The sequence below is a fragment of the Procambarus clarkii genome, chromosome 66 (genome assembly GCF_040958095.1).
Source record: "Procambarus clarkii isolate CNS0578487 chromosome 66, FALCON_Pclarkii_2.0, whole genome shotgun sequence".
Lineage (NCBI taxonomy): Eukaryota > Metazoa > Arthropoda > Malacostraca > Decapoda > Cambaridae > Procambarus > Procambarus clarkii.
In genome coordinates this window covers 29,199,490-29,226,567 of record NC_091215.1, presented here as the reverse complement: position 1 = coordinate 29,226,567, position 27,078 = coordinate 29,199,490, and the positions used below count along the sequence as shown (strand labels likewise).

Below are 27,078 nucleotides of genomic sequence, written 5' to 3'. Positions count from 1 at the left end.
CTAAGCAAAACAGCTATTTATTTCTTTTACTGTATTACTAATCAGTAATCACTGCTGGGGACTCCATTTGGTGAAATTTGCAGAAATAGTTATGCTATAATCATTATACTATTATAATTATTGAGGGTTATTAATTTTTCAATTTACTAATTAGTCATTGTTTACAAACCCTGAGCTCATGTCCGGCATTATATCCTAATACTGTAAGCAGGTGATGAGTTACAATAACGAGGCTGAAGATATGATATCAAAACCACACATCTGAAAATTAACAATGTTTAGGTCCATCCGTCCTGGGCCAAAACATTGTCGTTTCTTCCTTTTTTCTGATGTCTGGTTTGGATAGTATATCCTAATAAGTTCTAATATTTAAAAATATATTAAGCATTGGTATCAGTACCAGATATTAAGGGAGTATTGTTATTGGTCCAAATAAAATATCAGTCCACCTCCAACTGATGATACAGGTCAGAACCTACATCTATGGGTAAATACTGGAGAAATATTGTTTTAATTAAGAGGGTTATTGGAAAGTACTAGTTTTGAAATATGGTTGTGGATGATTAGAATGGGCTACCAACTAGCATTGCCGAGTCAGTTTAAAGATTTCAAGAATAGATTGGATAGTTATATAGTTGAGTGGGGATGAATTTCAACATGATTTGCCTACTATGGTGCTCGTAATTATTATTCTTATGATCTTATACTGAATTTTCCCTATTCCTCTACATAAACACCCAAACCCACAAATCTGAAAATAAAAGAACTAATGACATTTCAGTCCATCCTGGACCATTAAGAAGACAATTTGATAATGCACCAGGTTTCGTGACCTAAAATATTTAGGTAGAAAATTTCTTAAGTCCTTCCAGCATACGAGTAAGAGTGAATGACTAATGGTTTGTGATTCAAGTTGTGAAGACAGCAAATGGTGGTTCAAGGGATTACTGGAGGTCAGGTCCTTTGAGATGTGAGGATCACACCACATTGGCAATTGACCGCATCAGGTCAGACCTTGGCAGAACATACTGTATTATTTTTGTATCACTGGCTTCTCTCACTGATCTTTATCTGTTGTCAACAAGATTAAATATAGGTTTGCGTAACGTTCTTCCCTTGGCAACAAAGTCTTTGTTACAGACACTAAGTAGCATGTATGAAGAAGAGGTTCTGGAATCTATCTGTGGCTAGGGCCACTGTTTTGCTTATACTTATTTGCTATGGCACTACCATACAGGGTAGTGCCATAGTGAACAAGTACATAGTGTTGCAATAATGTAACTCGATCTAGTGCAGGCAGGAGAATGCTCTATGGAGTTTTTTTTACCAGGAAGGCCATCCTTTTTGTCTACTGAATTAACCCGGTTAAGTTCACAGTCAACTTCACCCTTGGGGGCCTGATAGCTGAGTGGACAGCACTCAGGATTCGTAGTCCTAACGTTCCGGGTTCAATCCCGGCGGAGGTGGAAACAAATGGGCAGTTTCTTTCACCCTGATGCCTCTGTTCACTGTTCTAAAACTTCTCTACTTTAATTATTTATTAAATACTGTATTGTATGCAAGACATGGCCTTATTAAGCTGCCCTTTACAGTCTTTAAGCACCTTTAAAGAATGTATAGAGAAGCCCTAGTCTTGTTCTCCATGCCTTTAGTTAATACTACACCTATGTTCTGGTGTTTCACAGATATCTTATTCTCTCTATTTGATAGTCAGCCTCATTGGGATTTTGTTGTTTCTGTTTTGGTGAAGGGACCATGTGCTGAAATCGACCCTGCTCATTCTGAGTTTAGGTCTTTGTCTGCTACCTGACTGTGGCAGAAGGTTCCCTACTTTTCCTGGCTACAGGGAAATTATTTATCTTTTTAGGAGGAATGGAAGCTGTTTTATACGTCCCAATTTGTAATTGGAAAGACTAAGATTCTTGGAATGTGCTTTCCAGCATATAATCCAAGCTGGATCGAGTATTCTCCATGGTAGTTCCTGCATCAAAATGACCACGTAGAGACAATTTGGAAAATTACTTGCTGTGCTGATGCAGTATACTGACTTATCTCGACTAAGCAGTAGATCTGTCCTAGAGAGAGGCAATTCTTTGCCTTAGGAAGCAACTAAATGACTGACTCAAGTAAGTTTTAATTTTATTCAAAGCTTGACTTTCTTAGCTGCTTTAATATTTCAAATTTAAATTGATATTGCACTAAACTTTCAAAAAAGGATATACAACAATAAATAAAACCAAAAAGGAGAGGGAAATCATATTCAAAACCTATGATCTAAGTAGATAAACAAAATATCAGCTCTAAATACCTTAGAAGTATTGTTAGCAAGATCAATGGGTGCAGAAAGGAGTCTGAAAAAACAAAAATAAAACAAGACTTAGAGGACTTTAAATAGCAATTTCTAGAACACAATACAGACATGAAATATAACCAAGGACAACAAATTTTCTTTCAAGTGATAAATAAGGGCAATATAGGACTCTGAAATTTGTTTAATGCGTTACAAGAAGTTTGCTGAACAATGATATATGAACTTTATCTTACCTTAATACCAAAGTGCTCTTTGACCACAATTATATGATAAAAATGTATATTTTTGGTTTTGTATTTTTCATCACTATATTTTTTACATAATGCCACCTAGTTGGACATGACCCCACTCTGCTGGAGCATTTATTCGTTTTCATCCAGTGACCAGTTCCATAAAATTGTTGGCTCTTTGAACGGAGTCTTACTCTATTTTATATTGGTAAGTATTGCATCTACAGACTAGGTTCAGTTTACAAGTAAATTTCACATCTTTCAATCAAATTACAGGTTTTTCCCAAAGAAATAATTAAACATATTTGCTTTTGATCATCATAAGTAATAAAAACTGATAATTTTAGCAACATTATAAATTAGGCCACAATAAAGTTACTCAGTTTAAAAATTTAAAATATTTCCTTCATTTCTTTCATTTTTCCTGTCCAATAATCAAGTGTTAACCTCAATCTTCTTGACAAGGCTGAATGATCATACTTTACGGATACACTGAGACCTTATCTCATACCTAACATGTCCTTTCCCAAATAGCTTTTTGGTACTGCTGATGCCTTTTGGTAGCATAGTGGTCTACATCCTCGTCTTCCAGCTGAGAGACCTAGGTTCAATTGCAAGTTTCCTTTCACTTGATGCCTCTGCTTGACTAGTAACAAAATAGGTACCAAGGAGCTAGGCAACTATTATGGATTGCATCATGGGAAAGATCAGTTATTCGCTTAGAGGGACATTGATAAGTACCTTGTATAGGCTTCTTGTACTGAGAACGGGTGTTAATAACCAACGATATAGTAGAATTATGCATCTGCATAGGAAACACTGAATTAAACTAAATATTAATTAAACAAATTGGGGAAGGATGACCAAACTACAACTCAGAAGATGGAGAAGTGACAATGTTTCGGTCCGTCCTGATCCATCATCAAATTGTGTCCAGGACAGACAAAAATGTTGTTGCTTCTCCATCTTCTGAGCTGTAGTTTGGTCATCATTTCTTCAGCCACGTTATTGTGACTCCCTGTCTGCATAATGAGGAAGCTCCGTATGAAATTTCAAATCAAAATGTCAGAAATAGTGACACTATCTTACTTTAAACTTGCTATTACAATCCAATAAAACAAATCTTATTTTCTATTTCTTAAAATACACAACCCACATAAATGGCTGTTCATTTTATTTTCTCACTATGTATGTATTCCGCTCGAGTGGTCCCAACCCCAGAGCACAGGACATCAAATTGAAAATAACAATGACTTGGAATTTTGCCCATCTACCGCCTGACTATTAACAAAAACATGACAGGCATTCTTGACATAAAATTAACTCAAGAATTAAGTGGTTGTCCAACATACAAATTTCATGGAGAATTACAAGATGATGAGACCCCATTCAACAAAAATACACAAATGTAGGCATATTTAAAATATTGTATGTGTGTGTGTGTGTGTATATATATATATATATATATATAAATTACAAATTTATAGCTAATAACAAGTACATTTTCTTTCAAAAGCATTATATACATATAAATATATGCAACAAATGATATATCAAATATGGAACCAAGATATCAACATCTGACACTGCTTATATCTTTAACTATCAACTGTCCCCTGTCCTTATATTATCCCAATTTCAAGGTAATATTCCCTCATCACATCAGTAACCTACGCCAGACGTGAGAGCCGTGTACACTAAGGCTGAAACCAGACCCAAGACATTTGTTGCATCTTGAAGCAAGTTTATCTCCTGCTAGAGATGAAGATGCTGAGTTGCAATTTTTTCAACTTGCCACTAATGCAACGCACATTTTCTCCATCTTTCCAAGTAATACACAACAGCTATATTAATAACAAGCGTTGCAATTGACATTTGGGGATAATTAAGCCTTCGCAACTGGGATATAATTAGTCGGAAATGTAAGACTGGCCACACTAATTGACAGAAGGAAGTGAGCAGTTTAGCAGCCGTGGTAGCCGCGCCTCGGCAAGGAATTGGTGAGTAGAGCTTACCTATAGAGCTGGCGCTAGAGTTAGTGAGGAGTCATAAAGCACGTCACTGCGGCAGTCCTCACTGACACTGGTAATTGGCGAGAACAATCCCCAACTGCTCTAAAATAAACATGGCGCACCCGACTCTTGACAAAGGACTCATCAGCTGGTGTGTCTCCCTGCCGCGGCCGCTCACGGCGATGACTGGCCTCGGAGACGCCCCTGGGAGGTGCAGAGGGGTGTGGTGTGGCCAGACGAGGGGTACACGGGCTGATGAGGGGCGTGTGAGGCGCGTGCGAGGGGAAAAATGGTGATGGAGGTTCTAGGGTCGAGTGGTGTTGCGGCCGCGAGGGGTTCTGAGGGCCTCACGCGCTCCTCACTACACCACATTCCCACGCACTCACAACAACAACAACAACACACTCACGCCGCCTCCCTCGCAACCTGCACTCAACACCTGACCTCCAGCCTCCCACGCTGGGAGAACACGTTCAGTGTCCCCTCAAGTGCTGACCGAGCTGGGAGAACACGTTCAGTGTCCCCTCAAATGCTGACCGAGCTGGGAGAACACGTTCAGTGTCCCCTCAAGTGCTGACCGAGCTGGGAGAACACGTTCAGTGTCCCCTCAAGTGCTGGCTGACCGAGCTGGGAGAACACATTCAGTGTCCCCTCAAGTGCTGACCGAGCTGGAAGAACACGTTCAGTGTCCCCTCAAGTGCTGACCGAGCTGGGAGAACACATTCAGTGTCCCCTCAATTGCTGACCAAGCTGAGAGAACACGTTCAGTGTCCCCTCAAGTGCTGACCGAGCTGGGAGAACACATTCAGTGTCCCCTCAAGTGCTGACCAAGCTGAGAGAACACGTTCAGTGTCCCCTCAAGTGCTGACCGAGCTGGGAGAACACATTCAGTGTCCCCTCAAATACTGACCAAGCTCATAAAAACACATTCAGAGTCCCCTTAAGTGCTGACCCACCTTACCTGAGAGCTGGGTGGCCTAAGCCCTACCAGCATCACTGAAGCTACCCCAGACAGGTATCAAAAACCTTCAAGCAGACTGAATATAAAATAGGGAGAGCAATACTCGCTGGTGCTTCACCCCCCACGCTCCTATCCCTGGAATGAACCTATGGCTCCTACTGCCGTAAGTATTAGCAGTATAGTAGTTACCAACCATTTTAACGAGGCTATTTACAAAAATATTTATTAGATATTGGAAATTAGCTACTGCATTGATAAACACCTGGGTGATAAATTTATCACCCAGGAATATGAATTGGATCATCATTTGTAGTACACTTATTCAAAGCTTTAGCCTATTTTAAGCTTATACTGTACTATTATTTTAGCATTAACTTCCTTTCACTTAACCTTATACTGTACAATAAATACTTGCTACCGGCAGCAGTTTTTTGTAACAATATTAAATGGTTTGTTAATATGGTTAGATGCATCATTGATATCACTGCCATCCCTATTCCTGTCATTATAATACTTTACTCTAGACCTATACCCTATACAGAATATTTAGGTAGTACTAGTTTAATTACATGCACCCATTTTCCTTGTATGTTGTCCATTAAATAAATATTTATCTGAAAATTTGCTGATAAAACCTAGCATAACTTTCCACATATTAAGAATACTGTATATTAGTAAACTGATACAGTTTAACTGTTGTTATTTCAAACTCAAAAACTCATTTTTAGATTTTCTTGAACAAAATTGTTCACAGTGTAGAACAGAATTGTCTACAATGAACACTGTGTTGCACTAACGATGGATTAATTAGTCTTATTTGATTTGTAACTTCACTTCCTGACCAGGTTGACTGATATGGGAATGCTTCATATTTGTCTTCTTTTCCAGAAAGCTGATATAGAAATAAAGGAGAAAAGCAATACTATCCTTTTTAATGAATCAAAAGCAGAACTCTTCAAACTCAGTGATGGATACAAGACTCTTCATCGGAAACTTAAGACCCAATGGAAAGTTCTCAGGTAATCATAATCTTAGTCATATATAATATTAATTATATTCTAGTGTAGTATATTACTGTATATATATATTATATATTCAATAATCATAAGCATATACAGTATAATACAGGGTATACAATAATCACAAGCATGTATAATACACAATAATCACATAGACCATAATACACAATAATCACATAGACCATAATACACAATAATCACATAGACCCCAGTCTACAACCCCCCTCCCCCGTTCATCTTGAAATCATCATACTCAGGAATTTTCATTAAAGTTGTTTGACAAGTGCTTATCCAGCCTGATCTCGTAACTGATGGAGGAACCACCTGACTCCTACACTTCAAGGAGGGGAGAAGAATTATGGAAGGGTGAGGGAGGATAGATGAAGAGAGAAAGAAATTTTCCTGGTTGTTACAAAGTAAGAAGGTACCTGCTGGAGCAGGACATAACTAAGGTGGTGGAATCTTGCCATGAATACTAGTACTATGAGAAGGATTCAAAGGCTTGTGCTGGCCACTTACTATGATACATAACAAGTCACTGGAAACAGGAAAACTACCACAAAGCTGAAGAACAGTCAGTGTAGTGCTAATAAACAAAATGGAAAGACATACAGGAAGGTGGCACTAAACTACACATCATCCAAGATAATGGAAATTACCATAATTAAGATGCTAGTAGAGCATCTTGAGAGAAAAGCCTTCATAATGCATCACCAATGTTGGTTCAGGAATAACAAATCTTGCCTCACAAACTCTTTATCGAGTTCAGTGACCGGGTGACCAAGATCAGACAAGACAGAGTAGGGTGAATAGATTGTATATTTGATCCTGGTGTTTATAAGGACTGCAAGTTCAGAGGTTTGTTCATTTTGCAAATGTGTCTGTAACACCAGAGGCAATACATCAGGGAGCTACTGAAGCTGCACAGAAAAGGGTGTTATATTTTAGGCTTAATTTTGTTATCAATTTTCATAGCTGTAACTAAGAGCAAATAGTTTTGTGACTACCATTTTGTTGAATTAACAATTGCACCGTATTTGGAACATGAGGATTGGGTATTATTAAAATCTGAACAACAATTTTCAAAATTATCCTGAATTATGCTTCCTTATGACTAATAGATTATCTTATTATATGTAGAATTAGTATTTTTTTTTACTTTCTTTATATACTGTATAATCATTTGTATATTGCAGTAATCGAGATGACCTGACTAAGGAAAATTTGGGCCAGGCAGGAGTGATTGTTTTTGCCTGTCCTCGTCAGAGACTAACAGAGGTCCAGTTTTCTATATTAAGGCGCCATGTGGAGGAAGGTGGAAGCCTTTTGGTTATGGCTGAGGAAGGAGGAGAAAAGAAAGCCAACACAAATATAAATTTTCTTTTAGAAGAATATAGCATATCTGTGAATAATGGTGAGATTCATCTTTACTTATAATAAGCCTCTAGTTTCTCTGAGATATATTTTAAGCTTTTGAAATTGATACAGAAATATATTAGACTTTAAGGAGGAAAGCACAAATTGTGGAGATGCTATTTTTCTGTATTATGTGAAGGATGGCTTATAACAAAAATGGTGCCTTAGTTTAAAAAAAAAAATCCGTGCACCCACAGGAAATACTTCTTATAATGCTTGTGCATTTTAAGAGGTTAAGGATCTGAAGAAATATTTTTTTTAATTAATCTCTGCTAATTACTTATTCTTAATTGCCTCTAAAATTAAGTGCTGTTTTATATTTTCTATAGAAGTTAGTCACCTTTCTTTCACATTCATTTATTTTTAAATAAGTTCATTGATGATATATAAATACCTGTACAGGTATGATTTTCAGTTTTGTTAAAAAGAGTGCTATTATTCTTTCAGATTCAGTGGTGCGGACTTGCTACTACAAATACTTTCATCCTAAAGAATGCCTTATTACTAATGGAATCCTTAATAGAGCCATTCTGGAAGCCTCGGGAAAGAATATTCCTGGGTTGCTCCTTGATGACACACTATCCGGCAGGTCAGCATTTAATGGATGTCATCACGTATATCATGTTATTACTTTAATATTTCTAATATCTATGCATTTAGGAGTCCCATAATATGTATGGGTTTGTGGTTTTGCTTGTCAATCACTGCTTTGCTATTTTATCTTAATATGGAACTTGTACCATCATTTAACAACTTCTCTGTTGCCTTACCTTCTGGATTTTCCATTTAAAATAGTAATTCTTGTTATGTTATATTTATCTTTTATTTAATCTACTATTTATTTTGATTTTTTAACAGTGTGCTTTCTGAACAAGGCCCCCTATGATTTCTCACCTAGCCACCATGGGCCACCCACCCAGGAAATTGCTCACATGGCAGGTTCTAATTGACATTTTCCCTAACATGGCAAGAAATATTTTGTGCCATATAGTTGTGGAGAAAAGACAGCATAGAGGTACCTCAATCCACCACCAGAGTTGCTGCTCATTAAAATACGAAGGAACCGAATCAAACTTCTCACTTCAGACAATAATTGGGGGTCACCATGGACAGGCAATTATTGTTCTGCTACTAGTGAACTATCCACCATTTAAGTATAGTATCAGCAACATGACATAGTTGGAGATATTAGTATACACATTGTGCCTGGTAACTATCCTACTAAATTTCAAACTATACTATCCGTGATATACTGTCTAAGCTTGCTTATCTGGACTATATGGGAAGAACCCCTGACCAAATAAATCAGAGGATAAGCAGAATTCTTACCAAGGAAGTCCAAAAATGACCATATTCAACATTTTTTGTATCACAGCCAACATAATTCGATTTTCCACACACTATAAATAAAAAATAAAATTTAAAACAGAAACTTTAGCTTACCTTGTTGTTTTTTGTCTTGTTTGTTTGCTTTTAAGATGTGTAGTTCTTGAAAATTTACATAACCTAATCTCCGGTTATCCAGATTTCTATTTGAATATGGTGAAGTTTTATCAGAAAATTACGAGGAAGCGATTTTTACTGAATAACCCAAATATCCGAGCCTGGCCTCGGGCCGGGCTCAGGTAGTAGAAGAACTCCCGAAACCCTCTCCAGGTATCCAGTGGCCCAATGGTTCAGCAGGCTTCGGATAACTGAGGCTCATACAGTATCTTCAAGGAACTGGTCAAGGGGAATACATAGTAAAGATCAGTAATATTGGTGGAAGTCCTTAAACATGGTGAAAGCCATCATAAACATAGTGTAACCTGGGAGGAAGTGTGTAACTATTATATGAACAGTATAAGAAGAAACTATAGCCAGACGTTACTTTGTTTACGGGGACCCAATAAACACCTAATATGTTGGCCATAATATATTACATTGTCGGGAATGTATCTCCATGTAGACTATGCAATTATGACCCCTTATGGGATGGATTCAGTCAGCACATACACACATACATTTCCAGGAATGCACCTTCCCCTTGAAAACACAGTATGCCTGTAATTGTTCGTTTTGATAATTTGCGTGCAATATTTTTACCTCTTCTAAAGGATATTACATAGCTGTGTCCTGTTATTGTCATACAGTATTTGGCTTAATTTGCATTCAAGGCTGTTTCACAATATGATTATATCTTAATCTTTTATATGGATTTTATTTGTATTATGAGTATTTAAAAAATGAGATATTGCAAACTTTTGCTTGTCATACATTTAGCTAATAGCCATTTATTCAATAAAATTGCTTGTAGTTAACATAAAATTGCATTTAACACTTGGACTCTATTTGAATAGTGGCCAGATGTAGGTCAAAGGTCACAACTTTTGCAGGCGATGAGTCACAATAACATGGCTAAAGTATGTTGACCAGACCACACTAGAAGGTGAAGGGATGACAACGTTTCGGTCCATCCTGGACCATTCTCAAGTCGATTGATCGAAACGTCGTCATCCCTTCACCTTCTAGTGTGTGGTCTGGTCAACATCGTCACAACTTTTATTACCTCTGGCCTTTGACACACACACACACACACACACTGTAAATATTAAATTATACTTTGGTTTAGATCTTAAACAATGTAAATGGTAGATATTTTGTAAATATTTTGAATCTTTTTGATCATGCTTTTAGAGCTTATTGTTTTATCAACTTGTAAAGAAGTGGGCCATGGGACAGCTGTTGGATTCTGACTGCACTTTCTTTCATTAACAATATTATCACAATCATGTTACTTGCACTTTGTAGTCAATTAATTTATCTAGTTTATAATTCTATTTAATTAGTGCTTACTTTTTCCAGGTCGATGTCCTTCATATATCCATTTGGGGCTACCCTCAATGTTGCTCGTCCTGCTGTTGCTGTGCTGTCCACAGGCAGTATTTCTTTTCCTCTTAACAGACCAGTAAGAATTTTCCTTTTTTCTGTCTTTGCACTCACGTACTGCATGTCATTGATCACACCTCAGGGAAGCCGGCTTTAATGATAATAGAATATTTGTTTATTGTTTACTCCTTACTTTCTAATCTTATGTGTACTTGCACCACTCAGTGCTATATATTGCCATTCTGGATTTGCATTTTCTTTTAAAAATTACTTGCACCTATCTACCAAATCATAAGTATCTATGTACACTTGGGTACATTAAAAAACATATTACAAATGAATTACGCTTGGACATATTTTTTCCTTTTTCTTTTATATTTTCCAGGTAATGAGTGGCTGCATTAACAAAAATAAAAGTCTAGATATCACTTCAAAATAGATTTTGATGCTATCCTCTTTTGCAATCCAGGATTAGGTTGGCTACAGGTACATGACTTGGTGATAATGCTATTATTGTTAAACTGCATGAACTTGATTGAGCACGCTAACCCTAGTCTGCAGTTCTGTCAGAATTCTTTCTTTAATTAATCTGGTACTTTTGACATAGTTGTTACAAATATAACCAATGCTTTTCATTTGTTTTATGATTGATTTGGAAAAATTTTTAAAGTAAGGAGGATAATTTAATTTCTGGTTGCATAAAATATTTTATATTAATAGAGGTGTTTTGTTGAAAAGTAAATAATGGACAAAATCTAGCAGGCCAGTGGTGTCCCAACTGGGTACATCTTTGTAACGTGCGCACACACAATAATCCGTAATGTACCTCTTCAGACACGTCTCCTTCATAGGATCTTCCTACAAAGGACACATGCCCTCCATCATTATAACATCAATATACAAAACCTCCATCATTGTAACAACTTCCCTGTGCACAATTTCTGTCATTAACTACCTACAATATCTGTTGTAATTTCTTGCTACACACAACTAAGTCAACTCTCATACCAAGAATGGTTGAGGACCTCAGTACTAACAACACTGCCAACCAGTCTATGACAGTGCTGATCTCATCAAGACCTTTAAAATAATGAACACATTTGAGAATATAAAGCTAGATCACTTCTTTAAAAGATCAAATGTAATGCATATAAGGGGCAACAGCTTCAAGCTCAATAAGTCACAGTGTAGGACAGAAAACACGAGATGCTCTTTCACCCATAGAGCAATAATCCCATGGAAATACCTACCAACTAAAGCTGTAAATGCCAAGACATAACTCCAGTTTGAAATCCAGATATAAAAAACCCTCGGGAACAATGTGGAGAGATAGAGTGGGGGACATTGACAACCAGCTGGCTTTCTGTCCCTATCAAGGCTACTAGGGAGATAGTGGCCTCTTAGGTAAAAGAAATAAATTACTACACAATCCCTATCATTGTAAAAATCCTCAGGAATAATGGGGAGAGGAGAAGGGGACATTGACAACCAGCTGACTTTCTGTCCCCATCAAGGCCACTAGGGAGATAGTGGCCCCTTAGGTAAAAAAAAAAAAAAATTGCTACACAATCCCCATCATTGTAACATCTCACTACACACAATCTCCTTTATCATAACATCACTACATTCACCCGACCGTTGCCCAGCTGATGATCTTCACTACTATACCCAACTCTCCTGAACCCCACAGACTGGATACCTTTTTCACCAAATGAAAGGGAGGAAATGGTGCAGTAAAAAATGTATGTATGAATATTAATCTTTAAACTACTAAGCTTATTTAAAAGTCCTACATCCAGGTGTGCCGACACAAAGAGACCAAAGACCCTCTCGGGACCAAAGAGCCAAAGCTCAACCCCCGCAAGCACAATTAGGTGAGCACACAATGTTGGAAACATGTAAGGATCGATCACATATGGCGATATGAGCACAAGGGGGAATTGCAGATAGCAATTTGAACAATGTAAAGTTAGTTATTATTTAGTTCAGATTATTAACTGATTATTTACAGAACACAAATCAACTGCATATTGCTCTTCTTGCAGGTGTGTGCGTTTTATGAACACCCTACGAGTAACGGTCGCGTGGCAGTCTTGGGATCGGCTCACATGTTTACGGACTATTACATTGACCGTGAAGAAAACAGCAAAATCAAAGATGTGATATTCCAGTTCCTTACAGCTAAGGATTTCAAGCTAAATCAGATTGATGCTGATGATCCAGAGGTTTATATATATTTATTTTCATCTAGTTTGTCTTGAATTAAAAAGTAAAATTTTGACCCATACTAGTTTTATGAGTACAGCAGTTAAGGAGTTAAATTACAGAAACCATCAAGATTAAATTTAATAATATTTACATAAGTTGTAGTTGGATCATTTGAAAAATGTTCCAACAAAATTCTAGATTTTTGCCATAAAAATATTCCCCAAATTGTTATAAGAACAGTATTGTAGCACTAAGATAGCTGTATGTGATGATATTCCATTGAAGATTCTTATTTTACAATTTTTGTGCCTCATTATTCAAAAGTGGAAAGATTTTGTAGGTGTGTCTTTGATTTTTATAGACAATATTTTCTTTACTTCATGCTTGCTGAAGTCTCTTGTGTCAATATTTTATACAAGACATAGAGAACTTAGCCCTGTGAAATTCTAAATCACAGCTAAAAAGGCAAAAGTCCCCATAATCTCTCTTTCTCAATGGTGTTTATCTACACTCTTCTGCACCTGAATGTGATGTACAGTATATGTGCCTCTCCGAGTAGAAAATTTTGTTAGCCCCACATCCCGCCCAATCTTCCCTCTCTTCTGTCCCAACTCTCCTGTTCTCAGTGTTAGCTTCAGATATCAGGGATTATGTCGGGAGCTGGAAATCTTGGGAACCCTCAGTTGCACATGATGCTGCCTCGTGGTAGGGGATTTGTGAATTGAAACTGAAATAAGCTTATTGAGGTTTAAATACTCACAAAAGAATGAGGTAGCTCCAGCTATTCTCACCCTATTCAGTACGAATTCATATACAGTATATATAGACACATCACAAACAATAAGCATACAGTATTACCAAACATTCTAAGTGATAAACATGTACATTTCTAGTAGTGGATAGTATGGGCTACTATGTTGTTGGTCCCCCATGACTTGAAAAAGACTCAAATTTACACAGATGTATCCTTTGTCAGTTATTATGGCCCTAAGTACATTATATAAATCTGCAGGGATGTTTGACAATTTTGTGCTGCTTGGTGCCAGAATGTTATACTGCCTTTACTATTTACAATCCTGTTGAAAAATTCAAAGTTTTCAACTCAGAAAATCTTAAGGGGCAATTTAATTATTCTACTCAGAAATGTGCATCTTATATATGCTCAAACCTTTACTTTTTCAGATTTCTGATTACAACATGACACCAGATACTGCATCACTTGCAGAGAGTCTTCGTACTTGCCTTCAGGAATCAGAAGAGGTGCCAACAGATTATACACAGCTGTTTCATACTCAGGTAAAAAACTTAATACTCTCCGAAGAACAGATGCTTTCATTTGATGCAAGCATAACTTTCTATTTAATATTTCTAAAGATATTATGAGTGTCATTTCTATTTTACAGCTGAAGGGGTGTGATTGTTAGACCATTTAGAGAAGGATTGCTATATTACCATAACTAAAATAACTCAAAAGTACTATACAGTATACTTGTTATTTTAATGTTTGATCATAAGATTCTTACTGGGTTATTGAAGTTCAACATAAACTTCACTTAGCCACACAACAAATTACAGTAAGAAGCTTTAGTATTTAAGAGTTTTAGTAGGCACTACAATTTTGTGCATGTAGGGGCCTCGTAGCCTGGTGGATAGCGCGCAGGACTCGTAATTCTGTGGCGCGGGTTCGATTCCCGCACGAGGCAGAAACAAATGGGCAAAGTTTCTTTCACCCTGAATGCCCCTGTTACCTAGCAGTAAATAGGTACCTGGGTGTTAGTCAGCTGTCACGGGCTGCTTCCTGGGGGTGGAGGCCTGGTCGAGGACCGGGCCGCGGGGACACTAAAACCCTGAAATCATCTCAAGATAACCTCAAGATATGTAAAACTTGATCTTGGTGCATTGTCCAAGATTCCTCTACTGGTTTGCCATTTCCCTGTACACCTCTATAATATACTGTTCTAGTCCATCCACAACATTAACTTTCATTTATTTCAATGGGTGCATTATATTCAAGGTCTACATCTATTTATGAGGCTTAGGTTACTTCCAATGGCATAAAACCTCTTTCCTCCAGAACATGTATAAACACTATCAAGAGCAGGGTGAGAATTTGCATCAACACAGCCGAGATCTTTTTTAAACTGTCCTTGCCAAGTCTTATAATGCTTGGAGAAGACTAAATCCAGCCTATACAAATATTAAGAATATGAAAAGCCTTTCCAAACACTTAATTGCCAACCCATGGAATGCCTGATATTATTCGGCAAACCGAGGACTGCCAATTAGTGTTCTTGTAAGCTACAATATCAGTTGCTACACCTTAACAAATTGATTGTAACTACAGTAGCCTTATTCTATACCACTTCTCGTGTGCTGTTTACACACAATTTCACAAACTTAATTTTTTACATAAATTGAATATTCAATACCCAGTACAGTACCAGTAAATTATTTATAAATCATTTGCACATTGCTGCAGTTTGGTATGTATATACAGTATATATTTATAGTTATTTTGTTCCTGAAACCACATTGCTAACTTTTCTATCTTAAAGTTTTCACCTCCCATGGAGATGAAGCTACACAGATTATAATGTCACAGCTCTACCTTATCCTTTCATAGTTCAGTTCAGTTTTAATTGTGGCAATAAAATCAAATAAAAAAGTGTATAGAAACTTTTTGTCATTAAAATGTAATGTCATTTTTGTTAACAGCTGACATCAATAGACATGCTGCTAGTTCCAGCATCAATAGAGTCTTATAATAAACTCAATGTGAAACATGAACCTCTACGTCTCATTACTCCACAATTTGAAACGCCATTGCCACCCCTACAACCTGCAGTGAGTATTTGAAACTGTGTAATTAATAATAAAGTACAGTACTTTTAATCAAGATGTAGGTGCTGTGTACTATAAAATTACAGTGTTCTTTGGGGGTTATTTAACCCTTAAATGGCTCCAATCACTGTCTGTCTACCTTCTGTGCTTGAATTGCCAAATGTGATGTTTATAAATTTGTTTGGTGAACTGTTTTTTGTCATGTGCACCACGATGTAGGACTTAAATAACCGAACTGTTTAAGGGGGTTAAAGATTGAGCCTTAAAGTTGAGGAGATATATACAGAAACACAGTTGAGGGGCCTGTTGTACATTCTGCCCTATTTCCGTACGTAAAGGAGTGGAGAACAAAAGAAAATAATTAAGATACACTATTTTGCTTCAGGTATTTCCTCCCTCATTCCGTGAACTGCCACATCCTTCATTAGAGCTGTTCGACCTAGATGAAGCATTTAGCTCCGAGAAGTCTAGGCTAGCACAGGTGAGGAATGCTGTGTTATTAAATGTTTTTTATGTATGTATTAAAGCAAGTAACACTGAATACTCCTTTATATATAATTTTTAATATTTGATTTTAGTTGTAATATTTGGTGCAAATATTTAAGAAATGGTATGCATCAGTGTTTAGCATTTTTATGCACAAACCTTGCATCACATACAGATAACGGATCTTCATATAACCGCCGAGAAATATGCGAAGAGAAAAATGTGGACCAACTTCACACAGGAGGAATGGTTTATGAAGACCTGCCAAATTATTGCTTAATCATCTGAGTATTTACTTTCACATTCATTTAACTTTATTTTTTTTTTTAAGATTGCCTTCACTCTTTGTTTCAGGTAACCAATAAATGTAAAGATGAGGATCTGGAGTATTATATACGCGAATGTGGAGATATTCTTGGTGTGACTTCAACTCTGCCACCAACGTCAAGGGATGCCAAACACATACTTGAGTATGTCTACACTCAACTTGTTGAATTCAAGAAATTAAATCAGGTATGGAATAGTGTTAATGTACTTATCTTGACAATTACTAATAATGCAAGGTTGTATTTAGATAGTGTTTAGTTCAAAACTGGTTGAACTTAAGATTTTTTTGTCTTTTATGAATATGCAAATGTAAATGAGGCTGTCGGCTTGGTTATGTTTACCAAGTAGAAATCTGTGCAGGCTGAGTAGATTAGCTTGACCATAATACTGATTAAGACTCAATAAGTCTTGAGATCAGAAATATAGTGGGAACACAATTTTCTGATGTACACATTAACAAATTTCAAATGAGAAAATGAGACATTAGCAAAATCTTTTGTTCGGCACCATATTCAGGTAGGCTTTTGAAAGGAAAAGGAATATCATAAGAGATGAGCACGTTACACAGTCAGGTGACATTTCCCCACATCTAAGGAAATATTTTAATAGGTATGGTAAAGTTGTCTGTCTTTGGCCACCAAAGAAAGTTTTCTTTAGCGTATATTGAATATAGAATACAATTAATTTCTTTTGCTAGAACATGTCATGTTTGAAAAAGGAAAAAAGTTGATATACAAAATAACACAAAACTAGTCTGTAGAGGCAGTATACCGAGATACTAACCAAAATATATGGACTGTTAAAGTTGAAGTTATCAAGTTCAAGCACGTTTATTGAGACCATAAAACACATCTCAAAAGGATAGAGTAGCTTAGGCTATTTCTACCCTCCTGAAGTTGATGTTATCACTTGTCATGTGTTTTGGCCAGGTAAATTATATCACTCATTTATGAAGAAAATTTGTCAGTACAGTATAAACATCTATAATATGATCTGTATTATACAGACCTTCCTTTCAGTGTAGTTAGGCATTGCTCCTATAACATACATGCCAATCACCAGTGGCGATATAACATACATGCCAATGACCAGTGGTGATATAACATACATGCCAATCACCAATGGTAATATAACACATACATGTCAATCACAAGTGTGGCTACTTGCCGACCACTGACATCGGCCTCTCAATGTATGGTGGCTTCTATCATAGAAATTATTGAGTATTATAATCTTATATTACTGTACATGATCACAAGTGTCAGTATTTTTTTAGTTGTATTTTCACTTTGTTTGGTGATTTTTTTTTTTATAGGGCAGTTCCCACTATGGCCAAGCACTGGCATCAGTCTTTCACATCTTTAGTGACATGTTCTGTAGGAACTACTGAATGCTATGTTCTGGTGTTAATATGAAAGATAGCATCATTTTTTGGTATGCTTTGGTGGTACTTTTAGTTGATTTGGAGATAAAGTACTTAGTTTTGGTTGTCAAATACCGACACAAAGTATGGGTTTTCATACTGTACTAGTGTTCAACTATATAATGTTTTTACCTATGATGCACCTTGATTTCTACCCTTGTGTTGTGCTACATTTTGAGGACTGTACCTGAAACCACAGTCTGTACCCAAGGACCTGAAAACACAGTCTGTACATGAGGACCTAAAAACAAAAATTAACAAATATATCCTTTAAATTTTTGTTAGTATGCCCACAGTCGTGGTTTAACAAAAAACTATATTTTGATTCCAGCTGTTTCTTTTTAGATAACTTTTGTATTTAACATGTTTTTGGTTTTGATTTATTCTATGATGTAGGTGTGTTATAGGTATTTTTGGTGTAAGTGGGTGATCTATGGGTCATCTTAAATTACAGTATCTCTCGCATATTAAAACTGATTAGTGCTCAACCTCTAAAATGATGCACATTGTAATCACAATTATGAGATATAGCTATAAGAAAATATTGAGGTTGTATGATGAGATCAAACCCGCATAACTGAACTCCTCAGGAACGCACACTACCGATTGGGCCATGATAGTGTGTGTGCCTGAAGAGTCAAGGTGTGCAGATTCAATCACATTGTAGTAGTAGGCATCCATCAGTCTCAGGAGACTATGGAGTTGTTCTCTGGGTGTTGGTCTGGAGTGGCCTCTCCAGGACGCAAAGCCAAGGTAGGTCGATACGGGAAAGAAGCTGTTACCCATACAGCAGGTTCCCACAACTAGCAGTATCACATTGTACTGCTTCAATATTTTCTCATAAAAAAAAGTAATATGATTACAGTTGCTTTTACAAACTGCTTTCCTGACAAGTATTTACACTATACAGTACTGGTACTTTACACTGTCTGATCTACATAAAATGTCTCTCAACTTTTGTGAGAATGTTGCATTTCTATATCCTCCGCGATTTGTTAAGACATTTGTTTCGAGCTGTGTCCTTACCGTCAAGTAATTATTAGATTTAATGTGCATTTATTTTAAGGTTAGCTTTGGTGCATGGATACTGTGGCCCGAGTGAATTGTGCACAAGTCTTTGTGTGTAATTGTTGTCTCTATAGCTTTCTTCTTCCTTGTATGTTTGCACGAAGATACATTAAATGCAACATGTTGGCACATTACAAAAATGCTAACTCCTATATGCCCTTTTTTTTATTGTCTTATCAGCTACTTCAAGACTAGCGTCTTCCATGTGTGAAAGCTGTCAGAAAGCTAATAATTAAATGACAACACTTTGATGGTTTAAATTCACCAATGGTGTTGAAAAATATTTGATCACTTTATCCATGATCATACAATTCAATGTGTACGGGGTCTCTGATACCCAGTAGTAATGGCAAAGTGGGAAATTAACACTTAGAGGCAGCAGATCTTGCACTAGATGCAGTTGAACACTAGTATGGATGTATGAAAGTAGTGTAGTAAATATAAAACACAAAGATAACTAACACAAAATAAATTTGCTTGACTACTGGTAGCTGTTTTACCATAAAACTAGACAGAGAAAGATTTAAAAATATGTCAGTATATATATACACAAGCCTTTAATTCAACTGTGTATTCATACTATGTATGGTATGTGTATTCTATTGTTAAGACTTGATAAAGCTCATACATAAGCCAATCGTTAAATAAAGGCTCAACTTATTAAGTGTCTTTGTCTACCCACGTATGGAATTGTATCTCACAAGATAAATATCACAAAACTCCTTCTGAGGAGCTGCCTCACTTGGCAGTAGACCTATGCAGCTTCCTTTATTCACATGTTCTTACATTATGTCAAATATCTTATACTAATTCAAAAATTTAGTTAGTTTTAGGAAGCCAGAAAAAGTGATATATATTGAAGACTTTTTACTACAAACTTTCTTACGTGCTTCTTAATACAATATATATATTATTTGCACACAAAATGGAATGATCATCTTTGTTCATAGGTACAATTCTCTAAATATTTCTGCAGCTAGCATGAGCACTTTATTATACTCTTTATCATTAGTCCAGTTTAATACACATAGCCATAAATGATCCATCATGACAGTAAATGAAGTCTCAAGTTGGCAGTTTTATTGTACAGTATTGTAATGTGTAAGTGGTGAAGAGTGGAGATTGTGAATGAGGTATGATATATTACACAAGTAGTATGATAACAAGAAAGAAGTACTATATGTTGTAACATTACCCAATGAAGAGTTGTCATTGTAAAACACTGAGATTATTGTCGGACTTAAACCATAAAAGGTGAAGAGTGTTTGAATACTACCCTATTTGTGTTTGCAAGGATTGAGCTTTAGCTCTATGGTCCTATCTCTCAACCTTTAATCAACAGATGTACATGTTTTCAAGCACATTAGGCTCTGCCATATCTACATTTACTCAAATAAATTAGACCCTAAAATCTGAGGTGTGTTGTGCATTGTATGCTTAAAATGTTTTACATGTTTCAGGATCCCGATACATTCAGCAGACCAAGATCTGAGATGGATGATGATCCATGAAAATGAAGATGTTCACAGTGAAAATTACTATCAAATGATGAATCTATGAATAAAGACTAAGGCTGTATGACTGCATCGAACCAGTGTCCCTGATATCATAAAATTTGGATTATGGTACAGGATAGTACCTTCCAAATTCTATGTAAGTCAAGTACAATACTGTAGTACCTCTGATTGAGATACAGTACTTTTAAGCCCATCATCATCTAGTCAATACTAAACGTGCCCGAGGTGATCAGGGACATGTAGTTCAATTTTGTTGTACAGCCTTAATATTTATTCAGTGTTTCTCTAGCTGTCAGGTTATTGACCTGAGTGCTGTACTAAGAACTTGTCTTCATTACTGTAATTTGTGCTCGAGGTGAAGCTTAGTACAACTCTAGCAATACTGATGTTAGCAATAAGGAAAGCAGGATATAGAATGTTTTTACTTGTTTTATCTCATAAATAATATAAAGAGGGGTATAGGAAATAAGCACATCTATATACAGATTGTAAAAGTGTCAATATAAACATCACATTGTACCAATATTAAAATAACCTTCAACAATTTTTTTTTTACTTGGAAGCCAAACTTAACTGGACCATGTGGGTTATGATCGTTGAAGTTATCTAGGGGGGGTCAGTTGACTAGGAAGTCAAACTTGATTTAGATGCCATAGTATGGGTCATAATTTTTGCATTGATCCAGGGAGATGGCTGAAGAGATCACAAAGTGCTGACAATGATGGAGCAAAACACCAAGATGAGTGTGGACTTTATTTGTAGACAACGTCTTTGGCTTGCAAGAGCTTCATCAAATCTAATGAGAGATTCACAGGACTAGTCTTATAAGGGTAAAGAGAGGGAAGGGGTGAGGTCAAAGAGCTGAAGGTTTGGCGAGGTCAGTAAGACATGAGGGAGTGGGTGCTAAATTAATATTGAAGCAATGTAAATTGACACACACTCTCTCTCACATGTCTCTCACCTTATTGCACCTTTGCATCACTGACGTCACCCATCACTCATTTGAGTGACGTCACTCATTTCCCCCCTTCGCCTTTGCAGCGCTGATCTAACCTCCATATCACTGACCCCACCCCACCCCCTCTTTCCTTTATAAGTAGTAGCCCTGTGTATTTACAATTTGATAACTCCTTCAATGGCAAACCATTAAAATAGTAATAGTTTAAATTAAAAAAATATACAGAAGAACACAATATGGTAGTTGATTATTTGTTGCAGATTATGTACACTTAATAAGACCCTTAATACTCTCATCTTGGTGTTGCTTTGAAATCAAGGAGATACACCTCATTATGTATGATATGAATATTAAACCAATTTTATTCTTGTGTGCATTCTATCCCTAATGATCCAAGGCATTGGGCACTTTCTCCCCTCCGTCCACATATCCTAGCTCCTATCCTGTCTTCGAATCCCTTCTGTGGGTAAATTTCTCTTGGTAATTCTTTTTATGTGTAAAGTGAATGTTAAAATAGTCTTATTTTACATGTTAACATTCATGAGGAAATTGGATACCAGTTAAGAATGTTGCCTGTGTACTGTAATAAATTACGGTATTATGTCCATACATTACATCGATATTGTAATGCTGCTACAACTAATGGATATTATACTCTAGTAGTCTACTACATTTTTAACACTGAAATTCAGTCTGTATAATATCATGCTGCCAAGGTGCCTGTAGATTATTAAAAATAAAAAGAGTTACATTTTCTATCTATTTATACATTGTTATTTGTGCCGATGAAAAAATTGTGCAAAAAGGCATCAATTTACTCAATGTTTTGTTGATGTGCCTTCCAGAATAAGAGAGAATGTATATGCACTGTTGCTGTAGAGTGCCAGCCAGCTGCTGGATAAAACAACATGTCAGACGAGCAACAATTGCTCTAAAACAGACTTATCTCTAACCAACAGTTACTGTAGTTAATTAAGTAAGTGGTTTGACTACTATAAAGAAACTTTATTTGTATTAATATTTTTGGAAAGCAAGCATATTCTCTATATCTGTATTTCATAGCATTATATTCAGACTTCACTAAGTTAGCTGTATTGAAGCTAATGTGATGAACATTATGCCTGAATTACATTGGTCATATTAAAGGTTCTGTGGCCATACTTATGCTAAGATGGTGCTTTAACACCCTTAAAACACACCTAAGTATGTCTTATTAGTACAGTATTTACAAGTGGTGAAATACATGGCTTCCTGTCCTTCAGTTTTTTCTTCTTGTCTTGGTTTTTTACAAAGTTACAGACTAAAGGAACCAGTTCAAATGATCCTCATACTAGATACTCTTAACATTAGTGAGATACTGTCCGGTACTGAATCATTCAGAATCACAATATTGTTAACTTTCAGAATACTTAAGTCAAACTTCTGGGGAGCTATTACAAATATTGTATGTTGTCAGCATGACAAAATCATTTCACACAACAAAAGTGGAAAAGTATTAAAAACCTACTACAAGGTGTTCCAAGAACAGATTAGCCAAAATAGCACTTAAGAAGATACCCCATTTTCATATCAGCTTTTTATTTAGGCTATAGAAACAATTGTCAAAGTTAAAATGATATGAAAAACACGGTTCTACAAGATTGATAAAATTAGTGACAAGTTTCATGTGGAAAGCACACTGCATTATTGTTCAAAACACTAATACACTGTACTTTGCCTTCTAGCAAAATTGTGTTATTATTATTACCTGTACGTATTTACTTGAATTTACCTGAGGGCCACTATGTCTTGTGGTCTCGAAAGTAATATAATGCCATGTGTAACAAATTTATTCAGGACAAAAAGGTTTCTTCATACTGCGTATGCTAAGCCACTTGCTTAACTGTATTCCTGACAATAAGTACTGTTCATCTGACATTTTTGTCTCCTGCACTTTGCCAGCAAAGGCTACACAAGATCCACTATGAATCCGTTCCCTGTTATTCCTAAGGAAGTTATACCAGTGAAACTGAATAAACTGATATCCCTGTATTTATCCATTAGTTAAACAATCAGTGCAATTTTCTGTGTGTTATAGTGTTTGTATAGTATTTACACTAAATTTTATTTTAATATTTATGTATGATTATAATAATATATAACTCCACAAAAAAATATATTTTTAATGCAAATTGTCTTCAGGTACACTGTCTCCTAGAAATAAAAGCCAGTAACATATATACAGCTAAATATCATTGACTCTCAACTAGTTTCACAAGCTATATAGCACTCTACTTCTACCCTTATCTACTAACTGAAGAGTAGATACAGATTCATCCATTTGTCAGGAACTTCTACCTAATGCTTTTAATCCTTATTTCATACAAAACATGATAACATATGATGAAGCATGGATTGATGGCTATTCGTTATCACAGACAATAAAGCATGGGTTTATTGCTATTCATCAATCAACACTTTCATAGGGTAGGGCAGCATCAGCTTGGATGCAGGTACTACTACTTTCCCAGTCTGTTGTAAGGTGATGATAACCCAGCTGTCCAGTTCAGTATTCAATCCCACAGGACCAGTCCAGTGTTCATTGTCTGATAATCAATAGGTTTATCTCATATATTTGGATAAATCTGAATCCGAGTGATGCTTATATTATAAGGTAGGATTGTTTGGTATATTCTGTGATGTTATGACTCCAGGGTTTATAAATATTAGATATCTCATTCACTTGTATATTCATGGTCCCAACCTGTATCCTCACCTGTGTGAAGTTTCATTGCCGTGATTGCCATGGCAATCAGGGATATCCAAACTGGAATGACCTCGAGAATAGCTTTCACCCGCTAGTCATATATATTACTGAATGCGTACTGAACAATGGTCCCAACCTGTATCCTCACCTGTGTGAAGTTTCATTGCCGTGATTGCCATGGCAATCAGGGATATCCAAACTGGAATGACCTCGAGAATAGCTTTCACCCGCTAGTCATATATATTACTGAATGCGTACTGAACAAATTTAAGGGTAAGGAACACTAATATTGTAGCAGGTTAATTCCTTATTTTTATATCACTAATATACTATTCAGCTTGCATATATAATTATATTTCTCTGTTATTTTTTGTCTTTAATTCTAGTCAACATGTCATTTATTTATAGATTTATTTTATAGAAAGCACTGAAAGGTAATGTTCAGAAGCTATTTACTGTACACACACTCAGTTATGGCATCTGTGATGCTAATTTCTGTCTAGAGTACATAATACCCTTATTTATATACAGTACAAAGTTCCTTCACTGCCTGTCTAATATAAGCATACATTTAAACTACTGTGATTGCCTCAAAGCACTCAAATTGTATTACAGTACTAGGAGTGGAGACGAGAAAGATATCTCATAATACACACTTTGAAAATACTGGTAGATCAAGTTTCAAACCTGCACAATCAAATTATAACAAAGTACTGGAATAATATGTGGCAGGACGTGTACAATGAATCCAGTGAAAATTAGGGATGCCATAAGAGAACATTGACGCCGTAAGAGAACACTATGAATATCAGAAGTTCACAACTCTTCAGCTGAACTTTATACCCGCAAATACTGTACTATAAGAAATATAGCTGGAACAAAGATAGAGGCTTTCAAGGAAGAAACTGATAAGTTTCTGCTCGAGTTACCAAATTTGTCTGGCTGTGATGGCTATATAAACTTACAAACAGCCTTGTAGATCAGTATGCTCAGACTGTGTAGTAGAAAAACTCCAAAGTGTCAACAAGTAATCGGCATAAACCAATACAGCAACTTTAAATTCATCATGTATATTGCACGATCTTTGAAAATGAAGATTCAGTGGTACAGGTATTTGGTTAAGCACTTATACACCAAGGTTTGAAGTGCATGCATAAGTTTCTACAGTGCATTGTTTAGCACAGTTTTTAGACAATATGTGGGTCTACCATATTTTTGGCAGTGTGTTGGGTTTCCACACACATACCACATTTATGCATTTTATAAACTTTTGTATTATATTCTTGCATCACTGCACATTCCAAGCATTTTGGACTTTTTTTTAGAGTTGTATTTGTGGCTGGAAAATACCTGGGGAAGCATTAAATATTGATGTTCAAATTGGTGTTTTATTGAGTAAAAAGTAGAATTTTGGAAGTCTAGAATATAACTATTTTTCTAATATACCTTTAGGATTGATTTACAAAGGTTTTACAGAAACATAATCACTACAAATTGAGGGCTGCCTGTACTCTTCTACATTACTCTGACAAATGGTTGTGAATTGTGTTACGAATTTTGGTGTTAATAGGTACATTTTTTGCAGCCACTAACATTGTAGTTGGAGTATACATTTGGAATTTGTCGCAATTTGATGACAGGAAGAGAGGAGGGGAGTGGTTATACTGTATTAATCTGGAAGAATAATAGATTCACGAACTCAACAGATATATAATTGGAGCCATCAATGGGAGGGAGGAAGATAATTATTTTTTACGTATTTGATTTACGTATTACGTATTTGATTTGATTTGATTTGATAACAAAAGCAATGATATTCAAAGTGACAAAAAAATACGGATATGACAAACAATACAAGTTATTACTATTACAGAAAACTGGAAAGTGTGTTGTTTGCAACCAGAGTGGCAGACGGTTGGAAAAAATTACGTAAAAAGATGATGGATACCAAAATCATCAGTTGTTTCAAAGCTTTATATGACACAGAGCCCTGGAAAGATGGGACACCACATGCATAACTCTCAACCTGTAATTACACTTAATTAAGTAATGACATACACACAAGTTTTTAATAACGGCAAGTTCAAGAATAAAAAAGCATAGATTTAAACTAAAGAAACAAAGCCGCCAAAAAAATCTGAAAGTTTTCTTTTGCAGAGTCCAGAATGGTTGGAGCAAGATTTCCCCATTTTGCACCCGCAAGATAACTTCTTGTTCGATAAGCTGTTCACTTGAGACAGTTAAGCAAGTCCCAGCTGTGTCTGGGTACAAGTGACAAGATGAACAACCCTGCTAGTTTTCTACCTATTAGGAGTGTTATACATGCTGTTATGGCGATATGTCCACTCACAAGATGAGTGGCGCTGCCCAATAAACTCGTCCGTCGGGCCAAACTTAAGGGGTGGTATTGGACTACTTACATGGGTGGTACTGGACCGCTCATACGGGTGGTACTGGACCGCTTATACGGGTGGTATTGGGCAGCGTATAAGGGTGGGACTGGACTGCTTACACTGGTTGTATTGGGTTAATTGCCTCCCGCTGCGTCGGCTTACAACTGTCCGCGATTAAAGAAGAGGCATTCGACCGTGAAATTTGAATTATAGGCTTGGGAGGTGTTAATACCAACTGTCACCAGCCGGGAGTTAAGATGGTTGATACCACAAGACGACAAATCAACGTCAATT

The 27,078-nt window shown here is 36.3% G+C and overlaps 2 protein-coding genes across 3 annotated transcripts in view; one reads left to right on the top strand and one right to left on the bottom strand.

Moving 5' to 3' along the window:
• Positions 1–4,721, bottom strand: part of LOC123769184 (E3 ubiquitin-protein ligase ZNRF1) — a 114,209-nt gene extending 109,488 nt beyond the window's left edge. Inside the window, exons 1-2 of one of the 2 annotated variants that reach the window (XM_045760198.2) lie at positions 4,557–4,721; positions 2,309–2,351 (exon numbers count right to left, since the gene is read on the bottom strand). The gene's annotated coding sequence lies outside the window, so the exon portion shown is untranslated. The remainder of the gene's footprint in view (positions 1–2,308; positions 2,352–4,556) is intronic. The other variant, XM_069310013.1, reaches the window with a different exon arrangement.
• Positions 4,722–4,874: 153 nt separating this feature from the next.
• Positions 4,875–25,771, top strand: IFT52 (intraflagellar transport 52). Its single transcript, XM_045760195.2, has 11 exons — positions 4,875–5,677; positions 6,403–6,533; positions 7,730–7,947; positions 8,397–8,538; positions 10,794–10,896; positions 12,863–13,042; positions 14,208–14,321; positions 15,741–15,869; positions 16,252–16,347; positions 16,707–16,865; positions 20,631–25,771. The coding sequence occupies exons 1-11, from the start codon at positions 5,663–5,665 to the stop codon at positions 20,679–20,681; spliced, it is 1,338 nt and encodes a 445-aa protein (XP_045616151.1). The 5' UTR covers positions 4,875–5,662; the 3' UTR covers positions 20,682–25,771.
• The last annotated feature ends 1,307 nt before the right edge of the window (positions 25,772–27,078 follow it).

Excerpts from the sequence above, each read along its gene's own strand:
- IFT52 (XM_045760195.2), top strand. Across the intron at positions 8,539-10,793 it reads GATGACACACTATCCGGCAG|GTCGATGTCCTTCATATATC; the intron begins GTCAGCATTTAA and ends TACTTTTTCCAG. Across the intron at positions 15,870-16,251 it reads TGCCACCCCTACAACCTGCA|GTATTTCCTCCCTCATTCCG; the intron begins GTGAGTATTTGA and ends ATTTTGCTTCAG.